A 23,606-nucleotide genomic window follows, 5' to 3' on the forward strand; every position below is an offset into this window, starting at 1 on the left:
TCGATCCTGAAGGCAGAAGGTGCAGAAGAAAAGGGGCCACCCGATACGGCAAAGCCACACAGGAACTCTGCAGGCATCCAAGACGCGGCAGGTGGGCACCTCCATCCTGGAATGCCTGTGAGTCCACTGGCAGGCCCTTCATTCAGCGAGGCTGAAACTCTGAATCCTGCTGACTCCCCGGGGGCCAGCTGGCTTCTCCTCGACCACTTTCAGACACAGAGAAACACTTGTAAATAAATATGAGTTCTACCAAGTCGGCACCAAGCCCCCAAGCTTCTACTTCCTTTTCCATTATACATATTCCTGCAAGGAAACCCGAAGCTTCATCCAAAGAGACATGTGCCCAGGCCAACACGCTGACACGGTCCAGCGCTGAGGGTGCAGGAACCCACAAAGGACCTGAACAGCTTCAGTCAAAATTCTACCCTCAGGGCCACCTGGTGACAGTCACTTGGGTAGGAAATCACTCCCTCGGGCTCTGCTTCTCAGCCGGCCCATGAAGATCTAGGCAAAAACATGAAGAAGTAAAGCTTTACTCAACTATGATGTGCCATCACCAAGGGCAGCAAAGGGTCCCAGGTTCCTGCCCTTGGTGAGCCCCCTCACTGGGGACGTGAGAGGAAACGCCTGGAGCTGCGCACGTGAGCCCTCGCCCTCGCCCTCACCCTCACCCTAACCAAGGATTCCAGAACAGCCTCTGCTGCTTCTCTCTTGAAAGTAAACTAGGAGAAAAAGACGGGGAGTTGGCAGCAGACCGGACGGAGATTACGCTTAGGTCTGTTCTCTTTCTATAACATCTTCTTGTTCACGAAACGTTGGAAACGTACTCTATATACAAACATGAGTGTAAAAAAGAATGAAATTGTGCCGTTTGCAGTAACGTGGATGGACCTGGAGGGGATCATACTAAGTGACGTCAGTCAGAAGAGAAAGACAAATATCATATGATGTCACTTGTATGTGGCATCTAAAAAATGATACAGGGACTTCCCTTCCAGTGGTCAGGGCTCTGCACTTCCAATGCAGGGGGCATGGGTTCAATCCCTGGTCGGGGAACTAAGACCCTACATGTTGCGCTCATGACCAGAAAAAAAAAAAAAAAAAGATACAAGTGAACTTATCTATGAAACAGAAACAGACTCAAAGACATAGAAAACAGACTTATTGGGAAAGGGGGTGGGGGGAGATAAATGAGGAGTTTGGGATTAGCAGATACACACTACTGTATATAAAATAAACAACAAGGACCTACTATATAGCATAGGGAATTATATTCAATATCTTGTAATAACCTATATGGAAAAGAATCTGAAAAAGAATTTATATGTATATATGTGTATATGTATAACCAAATCACTTTGCTGTACACCTGAAACTAACACAATACTGTGAAGCAACTACGCTTCAATAAAACAAAATGGATAAAAAAAATGGGGGTAAAATAGAAATAAAATTTACTATTTTAACCGTTACAAATCCATATATTAACATAAGCAAATAAATGACCTAAGATTTATGGATCTTCCCTTCTCCTGGGGAAACACCTCCTGGAAGCATTTAAGTCCTTCCTCGAAAGAGGAAGGGGATCCAGTCTGATGATCTGTGTTGCCTGAGACCGTCACAAGTTTACCAAAGAAAGAAGCAGGCTGTGAGGACACAGGAGGTAGTTCATCTTTATCCTGCTTGGAGCACGCGCACCCACGGCAGCAGCGAAGTCACACCCATCGCGGGCGGGTCCCGCCAACAGGCAGCGGGTGTACAAGCCCCAGGTGTACCAGGAGAATTCCAGGGAGTCTACAGGGGCCATCAAGTAGCAGTGCCCGTGGCTGGGAGTTGCCGCTAATCTGACCATATCATCGGTCAATCGTTGACACATTTATAACTCAACTTTATTTTTTTCTCTTTATTATGTCTTCTCTTAATACCCTCCCCCGATCCTTCCTCATCCCTCAGCCCTCCCCTGTAACTCACTTTTTAAAGTGTTTTGCCATCCATTCGAAACATTGTTTCGAATGGATGGCAAATCTCAATGATCAAAGATAACTGGCAAATCTCAAGGATCAAAAATAATTCTCGTGCTGATTCCAAATCAACTCCTCGCATCAACACTGATGGGATCTGGAGCCTGGGAGAGAAATCCTAGACCATATTTCTTCATTTCTTTCTAGAGCAATAGACTTTTGAGTGCTGTACGCATTCCCCTTGTCACCTTACCGTCGGACCATTCAGGACACAGAAGTCTCCCTTCCGGATAATTTCTGTCTAACTGGAGCCTCCTTTTCTTGCTAGAATCTTTTGGAACCTAGCTGGTGGGTCAAACATGACACAAGCTCCGCCCACAGGAACCAAGAAGAACATCCTTGGTCCATACGGAGCATTGCTGTTTAAGGTGAAACAAACTAGATGCAGCCAGTGGCCCCAGGATCACAGCTGAGCACTGTCATGAAAGAAGTTTTCCCTGAACTCAACAGGTTCCTTTAAAAATACGTAGCAAAAAAAGAGAGAAAAGTTTAGTTCTCAATTAAACACAATGAAACCCCATTTGGGGATCAGAAGAGGTTGGAAGCACCTATCAACGTATCTGGGAAATACAGTAAAACAGCTAGAAATCAGGACTCACAACGGTGCCAATGGCTAAAAGCTGACACACAGGGCAAGGTCGTTGGAAAAATCGTTGGAAAACCTAAAGCGTTCTTATCTTTTAAAAAATTTAGCTTTTCCTCCCACTGACACAAAAATGCACACCCGAAGTTTAACACTGAAGCAATGCAACAGTTCTTGAAACAACGAGGGCGTAACTCAAAATTCTAGCAGGAGAAAGGACTTTAAGAATGAAAATAATTTAAGCAGGAGAGAAAAGAGAAACTCTGCTAAAGCCATCAACACTTGTGCCAACCGCAACACTAGCTGGGAGGAAGGACACCCTTCTTGTCAAATAACAGAACGGCTCTCGTATTAAATATGATAACAAACGCCTTTATTCGCTAATTGTAAGTGTCATTTCTTTTAAACGGTATAAAATAGGGCTGAGAGTCGTTAAAAGGTGAAGTCTCATCCCAGCAGAGTCATGAAAACCTCTTCCCTTTTGGTGGAAAAAATGACCGGTCAAAACAGCTTCAGCCCAGCACAGAGAATAACACAGGATCGTACCCCGCTCGGCAGATGCCATAACTGGGGTTTCTTAGATGCTTTAAAAATAAACACACCCGATGAGGCGGGAACGGTTTACTTACTTGACACTGAAGTCCAAATGCCTGGGGAAATCGATCTTGCCTGCAAGAATTTTTTGGTAAATGCCAAATGCGTTGTCATCAAAAAACGGAGGAAACCTGTTAGAAACATAAACATCTATTTTTAGTGCCAAGCAAGTGTGGAAAACATCCCTGCTGGGTAAGGAGGACTCTTTCCGCCTGACCCAGGCAGAACAGAATTTATTTCACGGCCGCTCTTTCCTCGCATCCTGGAGTCCATGGATGGCTCGAGACCAGCTTCGAAGACATGGTTGCAAGAGGCCAAGCGTGAAGCACCGCAGCCCGAGGACAGAGGATGGGCCGGCAAAGAAAAGGCAATGACCATGAGGCCATCTGACCAACTATGAGGTCACTAGGGTGCCATTAAAAATGTCTCCCCAACTGGACCGTGAGTGGACCTCTTTGTATCCCTCCTGCATACGGGAGTGTGGAGCACACAGTAGGTGCTCAATAAGTGTACACAGGCCAAATGTAAGAGGAGAGGTTACACTGGATCCTATTTTTTTGGCTCAAGTACTTCATAACTTTACAGAAGCCCATATGTAAATCTCCACGGTCGATGAATTCACCTCCATCCTACTTTGGGAGGTGAGTGACAGCAAGGCTGGTTTCCAGTTTGCGATTTTAGGCACAAAGATCTACACTAGGGGTTGGCCAGTGATGGCCCACAGCCTCTTTTTGTCAATAAAGTTGTACTGGCACATGCATGCCATACACGTATGTATCCTCTGCGGCAGTGTTACCACAATTAAAGACTATAGTCTAGTTAGAGAAACTAACAGACCTATCCTTTCTAACATCTGGAAATAGAAAAACAACACAATGTGACATAAGTTAAAGAAGAAATATACTTACAACTGTAAGGACCACGAAAAATCCAAGAAACTCTAGAAGTAAACCACTAAATGCATACCAGATAGCCACATGTCCCTGGGCACAAGGTATACTTCTGATACTTCCTCAGAGTGTTCAAGGCAAAGACCTTCTACTCGAAAGCAAAACCTCTATTTAGTTTCTTTAGAAGGAGGTCTTCTAATTCAGTAGAATAAGCAATGGAAATATGAAGGGGAGATTTCAAATGATGGTCTGACTGATGGCAAATCTCAATGATCAACAATAATTCTCGTGCTGATTCCAAATCAACTCCTCATGTTTTTTTAAAGAGAAACAGTGTATCATGGGTGGAATGGTGGCCCCCAAAGTTACACCCGTGTCCTCACCATGACTACCTACATGGGACCTTATACGGAAACAGAGTTTTTGCAGATGTGATGAAGTGAAGGGTCTGAGATGAGGTCCTCAGGGAGAAAATGTGTCATACATACCTACCCACGTGCGTGGAGAACGTGGCACGCAGTACTCTGGGGGAGCTGGCATTACACGACACTATCATGGGAAAGGCATGTTAGCAGTAGTTTAGCGAGCGGAAAAAACAATAATAGGGAGAGCACTAACACATCTTGCCTGAAGGAAAAAGCACGGAGAACTCGGCGTGTGCAAAGCGGCCAGAGAACCTGCCCTCAAGTCTCTGCCTTTAATCCAACAGAATCCTTCCAATTCTTAATAAACGGGTGCTTGTCATACAGAAGTGGGCGTTATGTGCACCTTGCGTTGTCCATGGTGAGACGTAGCCAGAAGGACAAGCTGCCCATCCCCGTGAAGGCAGGCTCGAGACTTTCGTCTGCAAACTTCATGCCAATTTTGCCATTTTCTCCATCATCTATCTGGATTCTTTGTATAGATACCGTCGACCTACCTAAATCTCCCAGTAAAAAAATGGATTGTCCAGAAACAGGCGCCATTGTTGTGACCTTGCGTTTCTCATCAGACCCCAGAGACCCGTTACAAAATGATGGTCCTGGGACGGCCCCAGTGGCCCAGTGCTTAAGACTCCATGCTTTGGACTTCCCTGGTGGCGCAGTGGTTAAGAATCCACCTGCCAATGCAGGGGACACGGGTCGAGTCCTGGTCTGGGAAGATCCCTCATGCCGCGGAGCCACGAAGCTCGTGCGCCACAACTACTGAGCCTGCGCTCTAGAGCCCGCGAATCACAAGTACTGAGCCCGCAAACCTACAGGCCGTGCTCCCAACAAGAGAAGCCACCGCAATGAGAAGCCTGCGCACGGCAACCAAGAGTAGCCCCCGCTCGCCGCAACTAGAGAAAGCCCGCGCGCAGCAAGAAGACCCAGCACAGCCACAAATAAACAAACAAATACACAAATTTATCTAAAAAAAAAAAAAGACTCTGTGCTTTCACTGCAGGGGGCACGGGGGGTTTGATCCCCCGTCCGGGAAGTTCCGCATGCCACAGGATGTGGCCAGAAAACAAAACCAAAATGATGGTCCCAAACTATGAGCCCATTGTAACAGGGAAAGGACCTTGGAAGGCAGGTACTTTGGAAATGGCTTCAAGGAAAAGAAGAGTTTCTGGAGAGAGAAGTGAGAGATGGGGGGCTACAGTATCACCCTCCTTTGACTTCTCCCTCCAAGGTCCTCGGCCTCATACGTTCCTATGAAACAAATATCTGAGATCCTCAGAAAAAGGGGCAAGAACAAAGTACTGGGCCAGGAAACACCCGGGCAGACTGGAGCGTGAGAGAGAGTCCCGGGGCACCCTATCTTTGGCATGGCAGCTGTGATTCTCAAAGTGGGGTCCCAGGGAACCCTCGGGTTCCTCGGGATCTTTTCAGGAGATCTGTGACACCCTTTTTCTGACTATGAATCTGAATGTGGCTGCATTTTCGTCATACACCTCAACCAAAACAACGCATCACACCAGACAGAGTGTGAGAGAAGGGAAGGACGCAGTGGCCCGCAATGAAGCTGGACATAAAATAGTGAACATGTGTACAACGTCACTGTTTTCTCTACCTATTTTTAATACTAGGAAATAGTTATTGTTTTCATTAAAAATTTGATTTATGTTCATCATTAGTTTATCACCTTATGCTTTTACGTATAAACTTATACACTTATATATACAATCTCAGTTTAACTTCCAAATGTGGTAAACGTTGACAGATAGAACCTGCATCCCTGAGAGCTCTTTGGGGTCGATACTAACACTTAGGGGCGTTTTCATAACTTTTAGGAAGGGAGTCACTTTTAGGACAGATGGTTACTGAAAACTTTTAGGGTCCTGCGGCTGAAACGTTTTGAGAACCACTGCACCGCAGCTAACGTTCTACATGGATGCAACTCCAAATGCAGACTAGTTCCATCTTCCTGAAAAATAGGCGTGCGACTGAAACTCTCCACATGGGTGGATATGAAAGGAACAGATGATGGAAGACATCAGGGCTGAGTTGGGCGCTCCTGGAAAAGCCCATGAATGGGCCACCTGTTTTCAATCCAACCGAAACATTTCTTACTCGATGAAAATAAAATCCCAGTTAGGACATGCTCTCATACCTAATCACGTGGCTGGCTGTACCCAACAAGTGTACTTCTTGTACTTCATGAAACATTTCACCCACCAATGAAAGCAGTAAGCAAACAGACAAGGCAGAGTCTAGCCTGATCTTGCTAAAGGTGCCAAAACAGAAAATGGAAATCCAACAGGCACGCGGGAGACGGGAACCTGGAAGAAAAGGCCACCTCCGCCATCTGTATGAGAACTCCCTCCCACTGGCCACCAAAGGCGTCTGGGTTCAAGGGGGTGAGAAGAGCAGCTTGCACCATCCAGTGATCTCGTGGGCAACGAACACACGGAACCAGATGGTTGCAGACCCACTGAGCGCTCCAGAGAGAACAGAAAGGGGTGCTAGGGCGGAGCGTGGCTGGAAGCAGCGGAGGAGGGCTCTGAGGGCAGGTTACAGGTGAGCCCGAATCGTGAGGACTGGAAGCGAAGGGACCGGCCGGGGGGATGCCCTCAGGCGGCTGGCAGAGAGAGGGACAGCAATGCCGCACCGGGTGCTGGAGGCGCAGCAGGAAGGCCCGCGATCCCAGGAGAGAGGCCAGGCCTCCGTCTAAGGTGGGCAGATCTTCTACAGACCGACTCAGAGCCTCGTATAACGAGGAGCTCCGGGTCTGTCCCCTCGAGGGCTGCTAGGGAGAAGGACGTGGCCTGGCGGGTGTCGGTGAGGGACCCCTCCGGTGGCTGCCAGGGGAACGTGCCACGGGCAGGGGCAGCTGGAGGAGACGTGAGGACACTCGGGACGGGTCCAGGCGAGAGCAGAGGCTGGCCAGACTTCAGGGGCAGCCCCGGGTCAGCCAGGCGTGCGGTGTGGGCAAGTGTGGGTGTCTCTGGAAATACCACCCAGACAAGCCTGACTCTAACTGAAATGTGGAAAACAAAAATATGCCGACTGTGAACTAACAGCTCCCTTTTATGAAATGCAAAGTTCAGCTTACGGTGTTCTGGGTTAGGAGAGGGTTTGAATTATTAACCTCCAATTATTCTAATAATAGGACCTAGTAATAGATTCTAATTACATTATTTTCTACTGAATTCCTAATATTCTCTGAGACTACTAGAACTACTGTATGGTTAACCTTCTACTGGAATAGAGTATTTTCTATTTTCTAATGTTCTAATATTTTAAAATTGTACATCCCAATAGTAATGAGAATATCATTTTAATATATTATATCCTAATAGTATCTTAGTTACTATTAAAATAGCATATTAAATTATTAGAATTCTAATAATTATGCTTATATAATAACCCTCATAATAATTCCAGTATATCCTAATATTATATTCTAATTCTACCCTATCCTACTCTATTTTAATAATTTTCTATTATAGTCTATCCATACTGTGTTCGAACAGTCTATTATATTCCAACCTTGCCTCTCCTAATGATATTCCGCATTACTGTGTTCTGTACTATTACAGTCCAACCGAACAATAAAGACAAAACAGAGGACACGTGGACCCCATTCTGCTCAACAGGACTGGGCGCCGGGATTCAATTCTCCTTGGGCAAGGCTGCCCTCTCGTGGTCAGCAATGTACAGGAGGGAAGGTATGCTGCTGGCTCGAGAGTGTGGAAGCTGATCAAGTACAGCTGCAGAAAGATGTACAGTTTCTATACCTTCTTGGTGGATCGACCGTACATGCCATTTATTTCAGCGTGCTGCTTTGATGAGGACTTCCTGGGCTAGGGTGCATGTGAATAAACTTGGGTCTATGTGATTTGCTAGAGGTGTTTGACTAAAGAGCAATGGAAAACTGAAAAGATTTGATAGATTGATAGATATTGATCTATGATTGATAGATATTGATCTATGATTGATAGATGTTGATCTATGATTGACAGATACGGATCTATGATGGATAGATATGGATCTATGATTGATAGAAAGGCAGATAGCTAAAAATTAATAGATACACAGTTAGAGATAGATATGAATAGACGATAGGCAGATAAAAATAAATACATAGAGAGTTAGAGATCGATACGGGTAGATGATAGAATAGGTAGATGACAGATGATATAGATACATAGAATAGATGACATACAGATGATAGATAGCAGATATACAGTTAGAGATAAATAGGTACAGATAGTAAGACAAATAGGTAGATAGATGATGGATAAAAATGACAAACTAGATGATAGGTAAATATGATGATAAACAGGTGACAAGAGTGGGCAGATAGGTATATTATGTAAATAGATACCAGAGCTGACCACAGATACAATAGAGAAGATATACAAATAGATAAGATACAGATGACAGATAAACAGACGATAACTAGATATAAACGACAGACAGATCATAGGTAGACGATGAAGAGATGGACGACTGATAGACGACTACGGACAGGTTTGCAGAGATTCCCCCCTGGTTGCTCACACACTCAATGCAGGAGAAGGCCTCTTTCCATCTTTCTTTCCAACTGAAAGCTGTGGACCAGCCCTGCAGGGAATCACACAGGCATGGAACAGGCTCCGGGTTTTATTAAAACCAGAGCAAACTTACCAGCAAAAAGCACAGCCGCCAATGAAGGCAGGACACAGGGAAGGGGCGGGAGTGTGGACGGAAGGCTGCCCGTCAGACAGAAGAGCCTCGCGTTCACAGGACGGGGAAGAATCCCCAGGTCCACAGTTTCTACGAGGGGGATGCCTGCTTTCTGTGTCCATCCTGCACGTCTCACGCAGAAGCCACACACTTCACTATTTAATCATGCCGACCCCTTGAGAAACAGTCCGACTCTCGGCTATCTGGACGAGGGGCAACGTGACTCCTAACCTCCCCCGAGGCACGTCTGGGATTGCAGGGAAGAACACCCTCTTTCCATTCCGACACACTCTCCGTTCATAACGTCCTCAGCTGCGTGATCCGACACGTACGTTACCCAGCTCCGGGAATCACTCCAGAGCGTCCGTGCGGGAGATGAACAGCATTTTCTTGGGAGACAGGGACACTTACAGACAGGACGGAAGACCTCGACAGCTGTGCCCTGCTGGTCCTTCAAGCCTCCGCTTTTGCTCTTTGGAAATCAAGCCGGACGGTCCGTTCATATCACCGTCACCAGCAGCGGGAAACTGCCGTGCGACCCGACCCCGAGAAGCTGCCCCCGACCCCCGGTGCCCCATCCTGGGGGTGGGCTGAGCACCCCAGGGCCAGCGAGGGGGGCAGGGACTCGCCGCCGACTTCTCCACGGAAACCCGACTCACCCCGAGAGCATCTCGAATATGAGGATGCCGAGCGCCCACCAGTCCACGGCTCTCCCGTGCCCCTTGCTCTGGATGACTTCGGGGGCCAGGTACTCGGGGGTCCCGCAAAGGGTCCACGTCCTGTGGGCAGAGAAGGGAGTCCACAAAACTCAGCTGTGCTTGGCCAGTGCGTGCGTCTCAGAAGCACTGAAGGTTAGTCACTGAATTGATCGACAAGATGCCTTAAACCCTCGCCCGGTAGATAAAGACAGTAACCCCGTCTTCCCTGACTTCTGTCCTTTATAATAAACACTCTGTAACCAAGAAAGAATCTGAGTGACGGCCCTGTTATCACGGCTGTGTCTTCTTCTTGGTGCTTACCTTTGCTGCTCAGGATCAAAATCCCCCGTCCCTGTTTTCCCATAAAGTGATGGAAAAAAGGATTCAAGGATTGACTCAAGGGAACGACCCTCAGGAACCCAGACGTCTGCTTTATGAATAAATGAGCTGGTTCTGTGCCCCCAGAGGAAACACCAAGCGACCGCTAAGTGCCTTTTCCACCTGCTCTGCAAAAGGCCTGAAGTGTTTTTGTGGGTTCGCGGTCATTTTAGTATCCGTGGTGGCTTTTGGAAATCCTCAGGTTAAGGGGCTCTGGGATGTTTGGGGTTTAAACGGGGCGGACAGCTTTGGAAAGGATTTTCTCCCCAGGAGTTGAGACTTGCAAAATATTTAGCGTTTAGCGCCACCTAGAGGACAGCTGGCTGAAAGCAAGAGATTCCAGCCAGCCAAGCCGGACCCAGCACAGAACGCGGAGATTTCTTCTGATCGCGTGGGTGGTTGTTTTTTATTTGGGTCATCCCTTCCCTGTGTCTTTTTCACAACAGATGGGAGACGCAGTCTTCTTCTCCTTTTAAGAGAATTCTATTTATACTTTAAAAAGCCCCAATGTTTAATTAAAACATAATTTGTAACATTTCTGCTGAAATATCTAAATTTTTATGCCCTATGGAAAATAAAGACTGATTTTCCTAATTTTCTCTTTATTTGTATATCTCAGTATGGAGGATTTTGCTAACAAAAATTCACCCGTGAAAAGATAAAAACAATACAAACTTCCAGCTGAAAGATTAGGTCCTGGGGTTGTAACATGTCGTGGTGACTATATAGTTAATAATACTGTATTGTACATTTGAAAGTTGCTAAGAGAATAGATGTTAAAAGTTCTCATCAAGAGTAAAAAATTGTAGGGCTTCCCTGGTGGCGCAGTGGTTGAGAGTCCGCCTGCCGATGCAGGGGACGCGGGTTCGTGCCCCGGTCCGGGAAGATCCCACATGCCGCGGAGCGGCTGGGCCCGTGAGCCATGGCCGCTGAGCCTGCGCGTCCAGAGCCTGTGCTCTGCAACGGGAGAGGCCACAGCAGTGAGAGGCCCGCGTACCGCAAAAAAACCCAAACAAAACAAAACAAAACCCTGCGTCCAAAGCATAGGAAAATAACACGCTATGGTCATGTTCACGTTTTATATGACAGATCAGCGATAGTGATTAATATCCAAGAGGGAAACCACGGACTTCCCTGGCGGCCCAGTTGGTCTTTGCCTTCCTATGCAGGGGGTGCAGGTTCCATCCCCGGTCGGGGAGCTAAGATCCCACAGGCCTGGTGGCCAAAAAAACCAAAACATAAAACAGAAGCAATATTGTAACAAATTCAATGAAGACTTCAAAAAGGGTCCACATCAAAAAAATCTTAAAAAAAAAAAAAAAAGGGCAACCAAAGGAGATGCCAGGGAAGACGCTGCTGTGACACATGAGCTATGAGCTCCATCGGCGCCTTCAGCCAAAGTCTGAATGGTGACTTTCTCTTCCCCAAAGTGCAACTGACACAGCTAGGCTGTTAAACCACTAAGAAGATCTGGAAACCGCCTGGTTCCAGCCCACGTTCTTACGTTGGGTAAAAGTCCAAGGCAATCAATGTCATCTGCCTGTTTTGTGTTTTTGGTGTGTGTTTGTCATCATGATATACACTAAATCCCCAGAACATATTTATCATATAACTGGAAGTTTGTACCTTCACCCATTTCCCCTTCCGCTCATCCCCTGCCCCTGGCAACCACCATTCTACCCTCTGGTTCTCTGAGTTCAGCTGTTTTTTTAAAAAATTAAAGTATAGTTGATTCACAATGTTGTGTTTGTTTCAGGTGTACAGCAAAGTGATCCAATTAAACACATATTTTTTTCAGATTCTTTTCCATTATGGTTTATCATAGGATATCGGATATAGTTCCCTGTGCTCTACAGTAGGTCCTTGCTGGTTATCTATTTTATATACAGTAGTGTGTATCTGTTAATCCCAAACTCCTAATTTATCCCTCCCCCACCCTTTCCCCTTTGGTAATCATACGTCTGTTTTCTAAGTCTGTGAGTCCGTTTCTGTTTTGTAAATAAGATCATTTGTATTATTTATTTAGATTCCACATATAAGTGATATCATATGACATCTGTCTTTCTCTGTCTGACTCACTTTGCTTAGTATGATAATCTCTAGGTCCACTCATGTTGCTGCAAATGGCATTATTTCATTCTTTTTCATGGCTGAGTAATATTCCATTGTATACACATACCACATCTTCTTTATCCATTCATCTGTCAATGGACACTGAGGTTGCTTCCATGTCTTGGCTATTGTAAATAGTGGTTAGTAACACAGGGGCACATGTATCTTCTCAAATTAGAGTTTTCGTCTTTTCTGGATATATGCCCAGGAGTGGGATCTCCAATTCAGCTTTTTTAGATTCCACACGTAAGTGAGATGCTACAGTATGCGTCCTTCTGTGACTGATTTATCTCACTTTAATAACCCCAAGGTCCAACCATGTTGTCCCAAATGGCAAGATTTCCTTCTTTTTTATGGCCGAATAATATTCCATTTTATACACATCTCCTAGCTTCTTTATCTACAAGCCAAGAAACACGTGAGGCTACCAAAAGCTAGGAGAGGGGCACAGAACAGATGGTTTTCTAGAGCCTTTACAAGGAACATTGCCCTGGCAACACCTTGATTTCCTACGCTGGCCCCCAGAACTGTGAGGCTGTAACATTCTGTTGGGTTAAGCCCCTTAGTTTGTGGTACTTTGTTATGGCGGTCTCAGAAGCCAAACACCCACCCCATGGGGGCCATATCACATCAGCCCTCACCCAGTTCACCTCTGCTTCTAAAGCACCTGGGGTTTTCACACTCCACACTGGGTATTATAACTTGTGCTACATGACGGGCTACAAGCTAAATGATGGCCAGGGAAACAAAACATTTGGAAACACAGCTTTGGAGGTCCAGAAAATTGTCATCATGATGTCCATGTTTATCTCTTTAAAGAGGCTGACCACCCAGTTGCCCCCTCAGGCTTGGAGAGATGACATCATGTCACGCAGACAAGGAGCTACAGCTCAGAAAGGGGATGCGATGGGGTTTCCGTGAGGAAGAACTTCAGGTTCTCCTTGTGACTTTGCCCTGCGATCGGCCAGAGGAAAGAGTCGAAAGTGCAGAGGCGACCACTTCACCCCATGCAGATGGCTACCATCAAAAAAACAGAGAAACAAGTGGTGACGGGATGTGGAGAGAAGGGAGCCCCCCTGCACTGTAGGTGGGAATGTAAAATGGTGCAGCCACTGTGGAGGGTCCTCAAAAAACTAAAAATAGAACCACCGTTACGATCCAGCAATCCCACTCCTGGGCATATACCCACGGGACATGAAAGCAGGGTCTTGAAGAGATATCTGCACACGTGTGTTCATTACAGCACTGTTCACAACAGCCAAAAGGGAGAAGCAACCCCAGTGTCCCTCACGGATGAATAAACAAAAAGGAATATATCCAGACTGTGGAGTATTATTCGGCCTTGAAAAGGAAGGGGACTCTGACACCTGCTACAACATGGAAGAACCCTGAAGACATTACGCTCAGTGAAAAGGAAAACTACCTAATGATTCCACTTACGTGAGGCCCCTAGAGGAGTCATATTCACAGAGACAGAAAGCAGATGGTGGGTCCAGGGGCTGAGGGTGAGGAAGTAGGGGAGCTGGCACATTTTAACGGGGACAGAGTTTCAGTTCTGCAAGAAGAAAGGAGTTCTGGAAATGGATGGTTGGGGATGGCTGTACCACGTACTGAATGTAATTCATATGCTGAATTTTACGCTTAAAATTGGTTAAGGTGGTATCTTGGATGCTATCTGTATTTTGCCACAATTAAAATTTTATAAAGTGCAGAGACAGAAGAGGCTAAGAAAGGAGGGTGTCCCCGTGGGCGGGAGATCCAGGAACAGGTGTCTGATACCCAGAGTCAAGGTAAGGTAGCCAGGACGTCGGCAGAAGCTGGACCAAGGGCGGGTTTGGAAAGGATCCGGGACCAGTAAGTCCAGACAGAGCTGTGTGGGAGCCACGTCCAGCTGGCACGCTTCTGCCAAGGAGCATGTCTCTGGGGCAGCCACTTAAAAACTCTGGGCTGCAGCCCAGGTCCAGACCACGTGTGCCCAGGTTGCCTAGTGTTGCCGTTGTGTCTGGCACCTGTCTGTAGACAGGTAGAAAGGAACGGCATCTTAGGAGGGAGAAAATACCCTTTGCAAAGAACTCCTCCAACAAGAGATGCAATGATGAAGCACTGATAGAAGAAACCCCTATCTTGCAGGTTTAATGTAAAGAAAGTAACAGTGTCTGCTCACTGATACGTTTGTCCACTCTCTCTGTTTCTCTGCCCATCATCGAGCTCACGCTGACCCTGCTGTGTAAGCAGTGCATCTGGTCCGAGCCCTCCCCAGGTCCACTGGAGTGTTGGGGGTCTTGGGCGGGAGTGTTCAGCTCTCTCCAGGAACCCACCCAAAGGTGCTCTTGGGTCCCTGCTTCCCTTCTCCATGACACCTCTCCATTCCCAATCTCTGACTCTTTTTTCACACGACAGACTCTTTCCCATTTCCCTAGAACCCCCCGTGATACAAAGTACCATTCCACTTTCAAATCCTATGGAAGGAATGGACGGTCACGTTACGTTGGTGCAGATAGAAATTGTATGGTCTGGTAACCAGCCAGGAATTTGGGTGCAGAAGGTGGCCGTAAGTTCAAGGAAGGAAAGGAGATGGGAGACGTGGGTTCTTCCCACACGGAGTCGAGCGGGAAGGGGCTCACACTACCTGCTGGGCTTTTTCAAGTGGCATCCCGTCAGGGTGCACAGAACCACCTGGCGGTCCAGCTAGGAGTTTCTTGTCCCCAAGACTTAAGCTTAGGAGCATCTTTCTTCCCGCCACACCCAGCTGAGTCAACTCAAAGTCAACCCTCGTTGCTCTGGCTCATGAAATTCATTAATTCTGCTGAGAGATCCAGGTACTGGCCCGTGAATGCTGTATTCCCAGGTGGGGCACATCCACGGTGGCCTGAATCTAGCTGGAAGCCTGGCGCTTAGCTGATGTCCTCACCAGGTGGAGGTGGGTGCAGATAATTGTATCTGTGTTAGGTGTGGTGTCTCCGCTTACATGTGGAAAGGTGAGTCTCTCCCTGGCTTCATCCTGGGGTATGGGGCACAGATGGAAGGCCGTATGACTTTCCAGTTTCTCAGTAAACTCAGGTAGCCTGACCCCCTCATTCAAGGAAAAGCTTTCTCCGAAAAGCCCCCAGGCTTCTTGGGTGTAGAGAGGCATAAACTGCTAGAAAGAGCTTCAGACTGCAGTAAACGTCCTTAAAGCCTTAGATTTCAAACAGTACTGCAGTTCCCTAAAAAGTTAAAGAGAATTTCCGTAAGTCCCAGGAACTTCCGTCCTTGGTTAAGGCCCCCAAAGAATTGAAAGCAGGGACTCTAACAGACATGTGTACACCCAGGTGCACAGCAGATGATTACTGGGCAAGGTGGAAGCAGTCTTCTCCTTTCAAGAGAATTCTCTTTATACTTAAAAAAGCTTCCTGCAAAAAGCCCCCATGCTTCTTGGATGTAGAGAGTCACAGATTGCTAGAAAGAGCTTCAGACTGCAGTAAATACGTTAAGACAAGACAGACAGTGGGGGATGTTACTGGGAGAGGGTGCTGGTCCAGGCTGTGAATTATCGATGCCCCTGGTCTTATCGTTTCTGCTCACTGGCTCTTGAAGAGAGGGCCAAGTGACACCCGCCGTTCTCAGTTTTCTCACTGTTATCAGGTCCACCACAACTGGGGGTGGGAGACCGTTATCCAAGTATGCTCTGTGAAACAGACGTCCAATTGCTCATGTGTTCCGACTCCCCCACTGCCTTCCATGGCATCCCCACTGAGTTGAATTGTGTCCCCCCCCAAAAGTCCTAGACTCCGGTACCTGTGAATGTATTTGGAAATAGGGTCTTGCAGATGTAATCAGGTTAAGACTGGGACTAATCCAATGACTCGTGTCCTTAAAAGAAGAGGAAGAGAGAGAGATCTCTCTACTGTATTAGAAGGAGGCCGTCTACAAGCCAGGAAGAGAGCCTCACCGGGAACCAAATCAGCCAGCATCCTGATCATGGACTTCCAGAACTGGGAGAAATACATTTCTCATAAGGTCACCAATCCTATGGGATTAGGACCCCACTGTCATGACCTCATTTGACCTTAATTACCTCTTAACAACATGATCTCCAAATACAGCCACACAGTGGGGGTTGGAGCTTCAAGACATGAATTTTGGAGGAACACAAGTTCAGTCCAGAGCAATGAAGGTGATGGTGATGGTGGTGATGGAGGTGATAATTATGGAGATGATGATGGTGGTGATGATGATCATGGAGATGGTGGTGATGATGATGATAGTGGTGATGATGGTGATGATGATAATGGTGATAATGATGGTGATAATGAGGGTGATGATGACGGTGGTGATGGTGATGAAGGTGATATCTATGGGATGATGATGGTGATGACAGTGGTGGCGATGGTGGTGGTAATGATGATGTGAGGGTGGGCATGATAAAGTCAGAAGCACCTACTGTCTACTCAATGCTTACTACATGAGAGGAACCGTTCTTAGGAAATACTTTCCATCGAGCAGACCCATCCATTGTTACCAATCACCCTGCAGGGTAGGAACAATTCCCATTACACAGACGAGCAAAACCAAGGCACACGGGGTGATGACAACATACAACGTCCTCAATCTCTCCAGAGTGGCAGACACAGGGGTCCAGCAGAGGCAAGTGGTCCCCATATCCACTCTTCATTCCTAAGTGCCCCTCTGAGGTGCTTCCGTGAACAGAGGCTCTTGGTAAGGGAAGTAAGTTTAACCTGGAAGCCGTAAGGTACTACCACTTGGCAACTGTGGGGATACACGCCAACTGCCTTACCTCTCAGGGCCTCAGATTTCTCAGCCGTAAAATGATGACGGTTGGCCAAACTTATCACCGAGTGAATTTGTGAAACATTTTATTGGTTGTTTGTTTGAATCAGGGCTTCCAAATAAAATGATTAAAAAAAAACCACAAAAAACTAGCAGGTGGACTATATACCACATGTTACCAATAGGGGGCAGCACCAATGCCATAAACCAATTTTTAAAACTATATAAAGTCTTCACACTCTTCTACGTAAAACCATCCCATTTTATTCTTAGCCATGAAACAGATGAAATTCTATAGGGGAAAATCAGGTTGCATTTAACAGCAGCCTAGAACGAAACTGGGTCATTTGTAGAGACATGGATGGACCTACAGACTGTCCTACAGAGTGAAGAAAGTCAGAAAAACAAACATCCTATATTAATGCATATATGTGGAACCTAGGAAAATGGTACAGATGAACTCACCTGCAAAGCAGAAATAGAGACACAGACGGAGAGAACAAATGTATGGATACCAAGGGGGAAGGAGGGGTGGTGGGATGAATTGGGAGATTGGGATGGACATATATACACTATTGATACTATGTATAAAATAGATAACTGGGCTTCCCTGGTGGCACAGTAGTTGAGAGTCTGCCTGCCGATGCAGGGGACATGGGTTCATGCCCCGGTCTGGGAGGATCCCACGTGCCGCGGAGCGGCTGGGCCCGTGAGCCGTGGCCGCTGAGCCTGCGCGTCCAGAGCCTGTGCTCCGCAGTGAGAGAGGCCACAACAGTGAGAGGCCCGCGTACCGCAAAAAAAAAAGAAAGACAAGCCGTAATATGAGTTGGTGACGGTGTGGAGAAAAGGGAAAGCACGTCCACTGTTGGTGGGAATGTAAACTGGTGCAGCCACTATGGAGAACAGGATGGAGGGTCCTCAAAAAACTAAAAATAGAGCTACCATGTGATCCAGCAATCCTACTCCTGGGTATATATCTGGAGAAAACTCTAATTCGAAAAAATACATGCACCCCAATGTTCACTGCAGCACTATTTACAATAGCCAAGACATGGAAGCAACCTAAGTGTCCATCGACAGAGGAATGGATAAAGATGTGGTGTGTATGTATATATACATATATATATATACACACACACACACACACACACACACACAATGCAATATTACGCAGCCATCAAAATGAATGAAATCATGCCATCTGCAGCACCGTGCATGGACCTGGAGATTGTCATACTGACTGAAGTGAGTCAGACAGAGAGAGACAAATACCATACGATGTCACTTCTGTGTGGAATCTAAAGAAAAAGGAGGTCACAGCGCAGAGGACGCAGAGCACGCTGCCAGAGGCAGGGGGTGGGAAGATGGGAAAACGGGGGAAACGCTCACGTACTTGTCCACCAGTTTCTTGGCGAACCCGAAGTCAGTGAGCTTGATGTGACCGTCTCTATCCAGCAGGATGTTCTCCGGCTTCAGGTCTCTGTAGACGATCTCCTTGGAGTGCAGGTACTCAATGGCACAGACGATCTCTGCAGCGTAGAAGAGCCCGGTGGAGCTGGAGAAGCGGCCCTGGTTGCGCAGGTAGCTGAAGAGCTCACCACCCGGCACGAACTCCATCAGCATGTACAGGAAGCGGTCATCGTGCCCCGTCCAGAACCTGCGGGACCAGAGCGGGAGTGAGGGCTGCGCCTCGGAGGGACAGGAAGGGACAGGGACGGACGGATGCTGGGATGGCACTTAGACGGAGGTCGTGGTACACGAACAGGTCATGTTAAGATATATCTCTCGGTAAGACATGATCATACGAAGTGAAGTAAGTCAGACAGAGAAAGACAAATACCATATGATATCACTTCTATGTGGAATCTAAAATGAGACACAAATGAACTTATCTACAAAACAGAAACAGACTCACAGACACAGAGAACAGACTGGTGGTTGCCAAGGGGGAGGGGGTGGGGGAGGGATGGAGTGGGAGCTTGGGGTTAGCAGACGCCAACTATTATATAGAGAATGGATAAACAACAAGGTCCTACTGTAGAGCACAGGGAACTGTATTCACTCTCCTGCGATAAACCATATGGAAAAGAATACGATAAAGAATGCATATACACGTGTAAGGGAATAACTTTGCTGTGCAGCAGAAATTAACACGACATTGTAAATCAACTATACTTCAATTAAATCTTAAAAAAAAAAGATATATCTCTAGGTCCATGTTAGGATACTCATATACATGGACAGATATAAGACGTGTGTGGACAGATGTTAAGATTTGGTAGAGGGCTTCCCTGGTGGCGCAGTGGTTGAGAGTCCGCCTGCCGATGCAGGGGACACGGGTTCGAGCCCCGGTCTGGGAAGATCCCACGTGCCGTGGAGCGGCTGGGCCCGTGAGCCATGGCCGCTGAGCCTGCGCGTCTGGAGCCTGTGCTCTGCAATGGGAGAGGCCACAACAGTGAGAGGCCCGCGTACCGCCAAAAAAAAAAAACAAAACAAAAAAACAAAAAAAACGATTTGGTAGAGATCGATGTTAAGATATGTCTATAGGTATTAGAACAGAAAAACCAACAAATAAGCAGATGATTATTTTGTAAGAAGAGATACATCCCTAGGTAGATGTTAAGATACTCATACAGATGGACCGATGCCCACATGTGTGTGTGCGGCGATGCTAAGATTTGGTAGAGAGTGATGTTACTGGTACAGATACATGTTAAGACATGGCATAGACAGATGTCACGTTATGTGTATAAATACACGTTAAGATCGATCTCTAGGTGGATGTTAAGATACTCGTATAGGTGAACAGATGTCGAGATATGTGTGTGGACACATGTTAAGGTTTGGCAGAGATTCATGTTATGGGTACAGGTACCCATTCGATGTGCTAAGATGTGGCACAGATGATGTTAACGTTACGTGTACAGACACACGTTTGGACACGTATAGGTAGACGTTAAGATTCAGGTGCACGCAGATGTTAGGATACAGGGAGACACAATGCTAAGGGATGGCTATCCTGTCGACGTGCAAAGGTCTCAGAAAGGCCAAGAGTAAATACCAACTTCTGACGATAAACTGGTGAACAGCTTGTTATGGGCTGAATTGTGTCCCCAACCCCCAAATTCATATGTTAAGTCCTCACCCCAGGACCTCAGGAGGTGATTCGATTAGGAAATACGGTCTTTAAAGAGGGGATGAAGGTAAATGAGGTCACTAGGGTGGGCCCTGATCCCATAGGACAGGTGTCCCTATAAGAAGAGGAGATCAGGACACAGACACACACAGAGGGACGACCCTGGGAGGACACAGGGAGGAGACGGCCGTCTCCACGGTCTCAAAGGGCACCCACAAGGCCGACATCCTGACCTCAGACTTGCAACCTCTCCAAACATGTGCTAATAACTCTGCTGCTACAGCCGTGCCATCTGGGGCGCTTGTCTCACAGCCCGAGCAGACTCACACGGGGTGGGCACACCTCAGGGATCACACCTGGTTCAGTGGCCCCAGGGTCGTCATCAAGACTGCAAATTTCCAGTCCATTCATGATGGCCTCCCAGACACCTGCTGGGAAAGGTGGCCATTAACAAAAGCCCAAAGCAAGAGATTTCTAAGCAACGACGGGTAGGAGATGTTCCCAGAGAGTCAGAAGAGACGCATCCCCTTTAGAAAGGCGCTGATTGGCTCTGTTCACGGGAGAAAAGGCAGCAGCGAGAAACTGAGGAGAAAAGAAGAATACAGATGTAAGAAGAGACAGAGTCCTGAATGAATTTTAGAGGTCACGGCAAAGAGGAAAAGCAACAACTACATCCTGGGGAGATAAGCACGGATGGAGAAGAAAGTTTGCCTGTAAAGGAGATGTGGCTACGTATGGCTGATTCACTCTGTGATACAGCAGAAACGCATACACCACTGTAAAGCAATTGTACTCCAATAAAGATGTAAAAAAAAAAAAGATGTAGAAAAAAAGAGAAACGCTCGTTGGAAGTAAGGGCTCTGTTTCTGAGCGGATTTAGGACACAGAAGTGTGACTCAGGCACAAGCATATAAAGGTCCCCCCGCAGGATCGGGACACACAGACGACGATGTGAAGCAACGCAAGGCTACCGTGCCAGCAGAGGTGCCTGATCCCCGAACCCCCGGGCCGGGCATCTTCTCTGCTCAGGACACTGTGCTCCCCTCCAAGGCTGGTCCCAAAGTGCTGAGTCCCTCTGGGCTTCCATGAAAACAAAGGATGCTCGGAGGACCCGCGTCCTTGGGTGAGGATGCGCAGGGCACCACGCACCAGATGGTCCTGGCTGCTGGGATGGGCTGTTCCAATAAAATAAAGAAAAATACAGGCACACCTCGTTTCAGTGTGCTTTGCACACACCGCATTTTTAACACATGGAAGGTCTGTCACAACCCTGTTTTGCAAGCAACTCTACGGGCACCATTTTTGGAACAGCATTTGCTCACTTTGTGTGTCTGGGTCCCCTTTTGGCAATTCTCGCGATACTTCAAACCTTTTCGTTATTGTGGCAATCTGTGATTTGGGGTGTTTCTATTGCAAAAAAGCAAGTCACGGAAGGCTCCGAGGTTGGTGAGCAATTTTAACCAATAAAGTGTTTTTCACTGTGGCACCCACATTGCTTTTCTTTAGACATAATGGTACTGCACACTTAACACACTACAGTCCAGCGTAAACGTAACTTTTAGATGCGCTGGGAAACCAAAAGCTTCGTGTGACTCGCTTTACGGCGATATTTACTTTACTGTGGTGCTGTGGAACGGAACCCACCGTTATCTCTGAGATCTGCCTGTAATCAACCGTATCGATATATACACAAAGCACTGGAGGAGGTAGTTTGCAACGACCCAAAAACTAGCTGCAAGGAAAATCACGAAGCAATAACCAAGTGTGGCAGTGGTCAGGAAGGTGTAAGTTTATGCAATAAATAAAAAGATGGGGGACTTCCCGGGCGGTCCAGTGGTCAGGACTTGGTGCTTTCACTGCCGAGGGCACGGATTCAATTCCTGGTTGGGGAACTAAGATCCCCGTAGGCCTTGCGGTGCGTGCGGTCAAATTTGGAAAAAAAAAAAAAAAAAAAAAGATGGGCTGCAGAGAGGAAAAACGCCCCCCGTCGTGGATGTGAAAAACTTTTCTATGCCCAAGGGAAGCCTTTTAAAAAGAAAAAAGGACAACATACTCTTCTGATGTTCAAATGAATGGCTTTTTTGTTAAGCACTATGGTTTATATGTCTTCGCACAATATGGGCCACGCGTTATGAAAGGGTTTCTCTACATGCGCGTTTCCACGTGCAGACTCTTTGCACGACGGGTGCGGCTGGGGGATGACGGCTACCCTCCGATAGGGTTGCCATACATGCCATTCTTTCTCGGTGTTCCCCGTTGATTTCTGTCTCTCAGAGTGAGAGACGGCCCGGGGTCCTGTCTGTAAGAAGCACAGTGGCAGCCCCGTCTAGGCGTTGCTTTTCCCCCAGTTCCTGATAGCCGTGCATCTCTGGCCTGTTCCCCTTCTCACATCTGACAGCTCAAAGGCTCGAGATTTGCAGTGTTGAAACTTGAGGGAACACAGGACGCAGGAAGAGTGCTTTGGGGTTGTGGGTTGTGGCTATTGCTACTGGAGTGGAACACAACTTTGCTCCCCCTGCAAAGTATCTCTTTGGCATGCGGATTATTTCGACCTGAAAACAATCAAAGACTCAAAAGAGAAACTTTGACCTTCTCGCTAATAGCCTCAAAGAATTCAGACGGAGGAGCTGTTCCTGGGACCTCTATCCTCACCAGAGATGTCTGCCCGTGATATGGGCCACCCGTGGTGGGGAAACAGCAGGGCCTGGAGATCAGGGTCCACTCTGTGTCCCATTGTCTCTGCAGGCTCAGCAAACACTTGTCTACCAACTTTTTCTTTTCCGTCTCCATGTCGACGGCCTTCCTCCCCTTTGAAGTCCCAAGCCACTACCCCAACAGGCTCTTTTGTCTTTAGCTGAAGATGATAGCATTTAAGATGAGGGTTTGGACCATGTTTGTGAGTGACTCCGTTTTCCTGGGTCTCTCCCGTGTGTCCAGGGGATTCAACTTTCGTGTGACTTTCTCCTGTTCATCTGTCTCACGTCCATTTCGTTCTCAGACCAGCCAGAAGAGCCTGGAAGGATAAGGAAACTGTCTTCCTCCCCGACATGGCTTTCTGGAGAAATCGTCTGAGCAGACGCCCATCTTCCTTCCATCATTTAAAATCGAGATGAGCCGTTATCTTTGGGCCGCCCGCCCTCCTCCTCCGGTCCACATACCTACGAGTATGGCAAGGACGTTCCGTGCCGTGATGCTTGAAGAGAAGCGCACGGTATCCCAAACGCATGACAGCCTCGCTGTGTTTTGCGGGCGAGCTTAGAACCCAGCAAGGGCTTTGCGGTTCTGATGGGGA

The 23,606-nt window shown here is 47.2% G+C and overlaps 1 protein-coding gene across 1 annotated transcript in view; it reads right to left on the minus strand.

Moving 5' to 3' along the window:
* Positions 1–23,606, minus strand: part of LOC309978860 (cAMP-dependent protein kinase catalytic subunit PRKX) — a gene marked incomplete at its 5' end in the record, with an annotated part of 79,974 nt that overhangs the window by 12,137 nt on the left and 44,231 nt on the right. The window contains 3 exons of the mRNA XM_082865507.1: positions 3,234–3,329; positions 9,880–9,999; positions 18,572–18,835. Coding sequence (XP_082721633.1) covers positions 3,234–3,329; positions 9,880–9,999; positions 18,572–18,835 — 480 coding nt within the window. The remainder of the gene's footprint in view (positions 1–3,233; positions 3,330–9,879; positions 10,000–18,571; positions 18,836–23,606) is intronic.

The sequence above is a fragment of the Leucopleurus acutus genome (assembly GCF_964270905.1).
Source record: "Leucopleurus acutus genome assembly, chromosome: Y".
In the NCBI taxonomy this organism is placed as follows: Eukaryota; Metazoa; Chordata; class Mammalia; order Artiodactyla; family Delphinidae; genus Leucopleurus; species Leucopleurus acutus.